The sequence below is a fragment of the Arachis ipaensis genome, chromosome B10, assembly GCF_059453495.1.
Source record: "Arachis ipaensis isolate K30076 ecotype BB chromosome B10, ASM5945349v1, whole genome shotgun sequence".
NCBI lineage: Eukaryota > Viridiplantae > Streptophyta > Magnoliopsida > Fabales > Fabaceae > Arachis > Arachis ipaensis.
The window spans coordinates 133,757,670-133,766,375 of record NC_142435.1 but is presented as its reverse complement, the minus strand read 5'-3'; the positions used below and the strand labels follow the sequence as shown (position 1 = coordinate 133,766,375).

General features: G+C 25.5%; 1 protein-coding gene across 1 annotated transcript; it reads right to left on the bottom strand.

Moving 5' to 3' along the window:
* Nucleotides 1–5,745: 5,745 nt before the first annotated feature.
* Nucleotides 5,746–6,628, bottom strand: LOC107622132 (B3 domain-containing protein At2g33720-like). The gene is made up of 2 exons (XM_016324038.3): nt 5,868–6,628; nt 5,746–5,797 (listed from the first exon to the last, which is right to left on the bottom strand). The coding sequence occupies exon 1, from the start codon at nt 6,449–6,451 to the stop codon at nt 5,885–5,887; it is 567 nt and encodes a 188-aa protein (XP_016179524.1). The 5' UTR covers nt 6,452–6,628; the 3' UTR covers nt 5,746–5,797; nt 5,868–5,884.
* Between the last annotated feature and the right edge of the window lie 2,078 nt (nt 6,629–8,706).

Below are 8,706 nucleotides of genomic sequence, written 5' to 3'. Positions count from 1 at the left end.
TTTTTAGTCTAATAATTCAATAATATACTTTAATTTATATTTTTAAATATTATTAATTAATTATTAGTCAAAAACAATAAATTCTACCAATCTTTTAGTATTTTTTTTAGAGAGCACTCCAATAAAATTGTCATTTGTGTCTTTGGATGAAGTTAGTTCCCTAGTACATTTTCTAGCTAATACGTATTGAGTGAGTAAAATTTTAATTTACTCGTTAAACTGTTTTAATTTTATTCTAATTGTATTTCATGAATTAGAGTCATTTTAGATTTTTTATTTTTTAAAAACATTAATAGATAAAAATTATTTTATATTTAAATAAATATTTTAAAAAATTTTAAATATTAAAAATATTTTTTTAATTTTTTAATAAAGTATAATAATTTGTTTTTAGAAAAAATAAATAATTTAATTTTTTTATAAAAATATTTTTTATTCAAATAAATCAATTAAAACTATTAATTAGGCTTGATTTGGTAAAGTTTTATATTTTAAAAGTATTTAAATTAAGTTCGATTTTATTTTTAATATTTAAAATATTTTATTTTTATTTAAATATTTTATTTTATTTTATGTTAATCTTTTAATCAAGATTATTTTTTTAAAATATAATTTGTCTCCTTATTATTATCGTTTTTTTGTTCTAGCACATTCATTCTCAAATAATTACAATTACTACTATGATCACGATAGTTATAATTTTTGATTTTATCTAAAAGAAAATCATAATAGAAACATAGATAATACAATTTTTAAAAAAATTAGATTTTATAAACTATTTTTAAAATGAAGCAAGTGTTAGTTTTAATTGATTTATTTGAATAAAAAATATTTTAATAAAAATAAATTATATATTTTTTCTAAAAACGAATTATAATTTATTTAAAAAATTAAAAAATAAATATTTTTAATATTTGAAATTTTTTTGAAATATTTATTTAAATATAAAATAATTTTTTGTCTATTAATTTATTTTAAAAGATAAAAAATAAATATAAAATTATTTTAATTTATAAAATACAATTAAAATAAAATTAAAATAGGTTCATGAGTAAATTAAAATTTTATTCACTTATTATGTATTAGCTAAAAAATATGTCAAAAAAAAAACTAATTTTAATCAAAAACACAAATGACAATTTTATTTAAGTGACAACTATTTTTTTTTTCAAATTTCACACCAACAAATTTATCTATCTTCATGGATTGTACTAGAAATTGCCTAATCATAGACATGTTTTCGGCACAAAATAAAGTGATGCTGATACACGCCTTTTAAGAAATAATTAAAAAGATCTATTAAGCAACAATTTTTTTTTTTTAAAAATTACTATAGTCTAAAATTAAAATTAGAGTGAATACCCCATCCGGCCCCTGACAATTATCTCGAAAGGACAACGAGGTTCCCAAGAAAAAAAAACACTCAATTCGGCCCCTGATAAATTTTTTTTGGGACAGATTAGCCCCTGTGCCAAAAAAAATAACATTGATTTTTTTTTTGCACAGGGGCCTCGTTGTCCTTTCGAAGTAATTGTCAGGAGCCGGGTTGGATTTATTTTTTTTGTCAGGGACCGAGTTGGAGTTTTTTTTTATCAGAGGCCTCGTTATCTTTCGAAGTAATTGTCAGGGGCTGATTTGGGTTTTTCTCTTAAAATTATTGTTGTTGCGGCACAAAAATTTCACATGGCAATTATTGTAATGACATAGCTGTAATATTTACCGTCACACACTATAATTCATGCCCATATATATTTTTATCAACCACACGTGTCCTATTTTAACTTATAAATTAAATATGTAAACCGTCTCACTGTTTTCGAATAAAAATAAAAATAATAAAAAAGAGAGAAGTGAGAACATACTAGGTTAAGATTATGATGGATATGTGTTAGTAATAACATGAGAGTGGTGTGTGTGGTTGTCTTTTTCCTTTACAAACTACTTGGTATCCAATACATTAAATGGGACCATTTTGAAGGAGTGGTAAAGGATTGTTAAATTGTCTTTGAGAAGAGAAGGAGATCCTTTTTTTCTATATGAGGTACAAATACAATCTAAGACTGCCATTCTATTGGTTTGGGACTTATTGGTTATTAGTTCTTTAAATCAAAAACTCATGTCCAAGTAGTGATGAGTGGAGTACCCAAAATTATTATAACATGTGGCATCTTCTTGAGGGGTAATATAGATAGTGTAGAGAAGATTATGTTCACTATCAAGATCAAAATTGAGGACAAGAACCAAGATGTTAAGAATATATAAAAAAGGCAACAACATGGGGCACACTTGGAAGCACTTTACAATTCTATTTTCAAATAAAAAACAAGGCCCTCATTGTAGTTTCAAGTCTCAACGGCAACAACAATTGTCAATTATTTCGCTATATCAAAATCTAGTACTCATGCACGGAAAAAATAACTAAAAACAAACAAATGAACTAAATTTTAAAAAATATTACTCTAAAATTAATTCGTTCTTCATAGTATCATTTTATTTTTTATTTTTTATCAAGTTGTTATTCTTAAAGCAAGAAGCATATTTAACGGAGAGAATAAAGAAGCACCATTTGCAACATTTAAGATCAATAGTATATTGCGAGATGAAAATAAGAGTAGTAAATATTTTAAAATTAAGTTTCTCATGTAGTTTTATTCACAAATGTACTCATTATATATAAGGGAGTTGAATTGTAAAAATAAACCATTAAAAAAAACTAATAATAAATGTGATTAAATATATTATGTTAAGAGAGAACATTTCACACAAAAATGTGGACTCTAAATAAAGATGCTAGAAAAGAATGCTTCATCGTCTAAGAAAAAAAAAACAACTTGTGTTGAAAAATTATTTAATTTTTTAATTTATTTATGTACAATATATATTAATTATAATCACAAATTATGTTATTTTAAATTAAATGACTTATATAATACTAAATTAAATAAGTCATAATTATTTTTTATTTAAAATTAAATGAGAATAAAATTAGATAATATCTTTATTTAGGCTTTAAATACTGTTTTTATTTATACTTTAGATTTAATAGGTGCCACGGTCAAATATAAATAGTGACTATCTCTAACATATTAAAACTGCATCCGCAGCTCTTTTCCATAAAAGAGTTGTGATTCATCTCTACTAGAATACAAAAGGTTTTGATTGGGTATAAGATTAAGGAACTAAATTCTTTTCATCACTCTTATGATTATGAGTATAGATACACTTTCGCACTATAATATATATATATATATATATATTGAGTGATTTAATATGGATGATCTATATTAATAATATTATTTATTCTAACAATTTGAACATAATAATAGGGAAAAAAAATTCCAATCATGCTCATGCTCGTTTGCAATGAAAGAACAAATTTATTATATAATTTTTTATTTGTTTATTTTTTATATATATAAAATATAAATATATAATAGAGTGTGATATAAATACTGGAACCAAAAATAACTTTTTAATTATCAAATGAGGCCAGATATAAAAGAGTACAAATCCATAAAAATCTAATAATCATAATTAAGAATTACATATATTCCAACGTTTATAGATCAACAAAAGGATGAGATCATAGTGTTTTATAATGGTCTAAATTGAGGATCCTTCTTATTTATTTCCAAAAAAAAAAAATCCTAAATAATTATATATAACTTAATTTTTAAATGGATTAATAGTATTTAAAAATAACTAATAATAATTTGTAGGATCATAACATATCTAGAATTTAAATTTTTAAACAAATACCACATTTTTATTATTCTAGTGTATGAGACAAATAAACTTAATTAGTTTACTTGTACTAGCTATCAATGCAATAAAAATAATAATTGTGACCGGAATATATAATATTATTATTTATGGATAACACTATTAATAATTACTATTTAATACTATTTAGTAGTATAATTATTATACATCTTAATTTAATTTTTAAATTCTTTATTACTTTACTTATATTTATACTTATTATTAATATTTTTATAATTATTATTATTTTTTTAGTATAATTTATTAACATTATATTATTCTTCAGTTTTATGTTTTCATATTTAAGGTATTATATATTGAACATTACCAGTAATATAAAAGGTAAATAATATGTGTAAATGATAGCATATGAATTACTAATAAGCAATTATTTTTGGCACTATTAGTGACAGTAAAAAAATACTGTTAAAAATGTTTTGTTTACAATTATTGACCATAAAAAATACCACTAAATACTTCCTTTTGCGACAATTAATTATAGTCAAATTTATTATTTTTAATAACTATATTTTTTTTTCTTGTAGCGATGAATCATGTAATCAATTTGTTACTTAGCATGCTATATATATATAGGTGTAAAAAAAATTAAAAGAAAGAAAGAAAGAAACAAAGCTACCAATACCATCATGTCAAAAGCAATGAAATTGAAATATGTAGTTGAACAAATATGACATTATGAAAAATCATTTTACAACTTATGTCACTTCACATGCATCTAGATCTCATAGATGGTTAAGACTTAACAGGCATAATGCATGTACATGCAATCTCCAAACAAGCCTAATAACAAATCTGCAATGAGAATCCTAAGATATGTATTAAAGACATAAATGTACTCTGATTTTATCTTACACATAAGGTACATTGAGACAACAGTTATTAACATGTCGGAAGGGATTAATTAATGTAATTCAGTAAAAGCAATGGTTTAATAAAATCTTGTTTACACAAATTTATTTGAGTGATAATAAAAGTGATTTTGTCACGAGTGGTCCTCTTTTCTCCTACATCACAACTTGGCTGCGATTCTTCTTCCCCTTTTCTTAGTTAGGGCATGAAATTAACCATGTTAAATTCATGGTTCATGTAATAACTTCTATATTCTATTTAAGTCTTTCTGCTCAAAAGTAATTGTGAGTATTTTTTTATAGTATTTTTCTGTGAATCAAAATTTTATTTAAAAATATATTATTATTGATCAATAAATTTTTATATATATAAAACAAAAATTGAAATTTCAATATTTACTTAAATACATAAATGATTTGGCCATTAATATTACATCAATTCAAATTATTTAATTATGTGTATTATTATATAGTATATGTACAACTGCTAACTGAATTCTGCGATTATTCAAAGAACAACATTATTAGTGCTAAGTAATGAGAATAAATATACCTATCTATTATCGCTGCATCTATTATAGTGCATTAAGAGAATGTCAACACGTGAGATCCAAAACCTCTAGTGCCACTTTATATGGAAAAACAATTAAGATTTCAGTTTCTAGGATGAGGGTTTATCTAATAATTTCCCTCTTCCAACACCACTTTATTCTGACTCTTTTGTATACATAAGTTTAATTTAGATGTATTAATAATATAAATAATTTTATACAATTATTAAATTAAATTTATAAATTTAAAATATTTTAAGTAATAAATTCAAAAATGAATATACATAATTTATTTATGTAAATTTGTCTTACTAACAATATATGAAAATTAATAAATTCTATACGTACAGAATTTAGTAGGCATAACTTTTTATCATGAATTTAGCTGGAATGAATGTTGTGTTAATTTATTTAAAATTCTTGACTCTTTAAACTAAATGAAATTGGAGTCATTACAGACGTTGAGCACTAAGAATGATATGAAAAATACAGTAGTTTAATTTCTCATCTGGTACAGCATACATTGAATACCTTTTATAGCCATCTACGGCTCTTAACCGAATCACAGGGAACATTTGCATTTTATGGTAGCAATGCACAGCGCAGTGCCCTTGCCTGAAACCAATCATCATGTTATTTTATGTCTAAAATGAGTGAAATTAGGAAGATCGAATGGGAGACTAACATGGTGGTGCAGATCGATCAGGTGGAGGAGGAGGAGGAGGCGCGTGTAAGAACGCAGAAGTTGAAGGCGCAGTTATAGGGATCCCAGTGGAAGCCAATCTCATCACCTTTCTTGAGGTCCCGTCTTCTGACGAAATCTTGATTCCATTTTCCAATAAGAACATAGCTTTTGGAAGATGACCAACGCTTCAGGACCAAGTGGTGCATGGATCTGGTGTCCATGTCCCACACTCTCACCGGAGTTCCTTCTTCCGTCTCCGCCGCTCGAGCGTCATCGCCGCCCAGCATCGGAAGGATCTGCTTCTTCACCAAATCAGCTGCCAGCAACAGCCTGCTCAGGATCCCGAGGTCGCTGTCCGTTAACGTCTTCTTTATTTTCCATGGATCGTCGTACAGCTTCAGCGTCGTCGACACGCCTCCGCCTCCGCCTCCACCGCCTTTGTTGTCGTCGTTGTTGTTCGAATTCTTGCTGCTGCTGAATCTTCTCCTTGCGCTGGATTTCCTCATGCTTGACGAGGAATCAGCACTGGATTTTCGCTTCTTTAGGTACTGATCCCGATCATGATCTGCTGAAGAGTGGTTCATGGCTGAAAGATTCAAGAGAAAGTACTCAATTTGCTTTACTATGTTTTAATTTGATGCGAAGAACTACTTGATTGTTCAAACTTCGCGAAGGTTTAATTAGCTTGAATTTTGTTGTTGTTTAATAGTGGAAAAAAAGATTAAAACTGAAGAGGTTTCATCTATCCGCAATCTTTTTTAAAAAAAAAAAATATGAGTTGAAGAGGGCTTATACATTTATGTTTGCCCTCTTTCCTTATGTGTATATAAATGGGAGTAGTAACTGTGCTTCCTTCATCTTTGTGACTGGCCAAGATGAGAAAAAGGTATTTCCTTTTCAAAAGTATAAATGGGGATAAGAATATCCAATGTCAAAAAACGGCTAAAAAATTTGTATATGGAAGTGGAATGAGTGTTATACATTAACGTGATAATTTTTGGTGTTTTTTAAAACTATGGGAGGTACACAAATCGGACCATCGATTTGTGTTTAAAAAAATTTAAAAGTTTGGAGTATACAAATCGTCCGATTTGTATTGAAAAAATTAAAAAAATTTGGAGTACGGACAGTCCAATTTGTGTACTCCAAATTTTTTTAATTTTTTCAACACAAATCGGACGGTCCTATTTGTACTCCGTACATTAAATCATCCCACATTTTAGAAAAATACCACAATAGATCACAATTTAAAAAAACATCATTGTTAATTCAATATTAAAAATAAAAAAAAAAGTGTCAAAGAACAATTTTCCTTATATGTAAATTCTTCTTTTTTCCATTTTCTCTTAAAAATTAACTTTTATTATTTGTCTTCAAGTGAACTAGTGTTAATTATTACTCTCTTTTTTGTTTTCTTCTTTTCTGTTTCCTGTTACTATTGGATAGTGCTCAACCTTGTGGTATATATATATATAGTAGTAGCAGTAAGGGTAAGTTTGATGTCATGTTCCCTTTTTCAAATTGGGGTGAAAATAGGTATGGATCAACAAATAAATTCCACCACTTATTTTAAACCTCAGCATAAAAAAGATGATATATATATACTACTTCCTTCTGACTTTTATTTCCTTGTAGTTAATATTATTTATCTTAATCTAATTTATGAAAAGATTTAGTTAAAACTTATTTTAAGAGTAGTATATAATAATTTTTTTTATAAATTATAAATATATTTAATGCATTAAAAATATAAAAAAGTTTTTAAAAATTTTAGTCAAACTCTTTTTATAATATTTTTTAAATATATTCTTAAAACACATATTAACAAAAATTTTATCTGTTTTTGTTTTATTTCAATCACCTCGTTAATGATAATAAGGGCTTACAAAAGCAATCATTTGTAAACAACACACGCCTTTAACTAAGAATGAAGTGTTTCAAAGCTTCATAATTAGGAGCTTAGGAAAATGTTTCAACTTTCAAACCTTTGACAAGGTTCACGAGTGATTATTTGTAAACTTAAACTAGTGGTTAAAAAAGTTAATAATCTAAATCTAAAAATGACTCAAGATTGAGTTTATAAAAATTAAACAGTAATATAAATTTTTTTAATTTTAAAATTACTAGACATAAGAATGACAATACTATCCAGATCGCAGATATTTACTCAGCTCTTATTCAATCAGAGTGAATAATTACCAAATCCAATGTAGGGTAGATTTTTGATGGAACAGAACGGAATCGAATTTATAAAATATATGTCTCTATTCTTTCAATATATGAATATAATATATATAAAATAATTAATAATATTATATTATTTTTTAATTTTTATTTTAATTTATATTATATATATGATAATGATTATATAAATTTTAAAATTTAATTTTATTTATTGAATTTTAATAATAATTATAAAAATAAATAAGAGTGAGACGAATATCCATAAAAATAGATTAGGATTTAGTTTTTTATTATTCACAAATAAAAACAAAACGAATTCTATATAAATTATTATAGGATGGAGTGGAGTTGGATAGGGCAAAAATTCATTCCCTTGCTTCCTTCTTTTCTGCACTATTGTCCCCCCTAATCAGAGAATAAATGCAAGTGGAAGATGTATTTTGTTAACCATATGAAATTAAAGATCTCCGCCTTGTTTGGAAATTTGCGGCTTCTGACATAATAAATTTTCATCTTCAAATAGCTAAGGAAAAATAATATTTATAATTTTTATAGAGCCCTTATTTTTAAATTAATCACTATTAGTTATTATATATATATATATATATATATATATGTATGCAAATAGCTAATTTGATAAATAATTTTTAGTTAT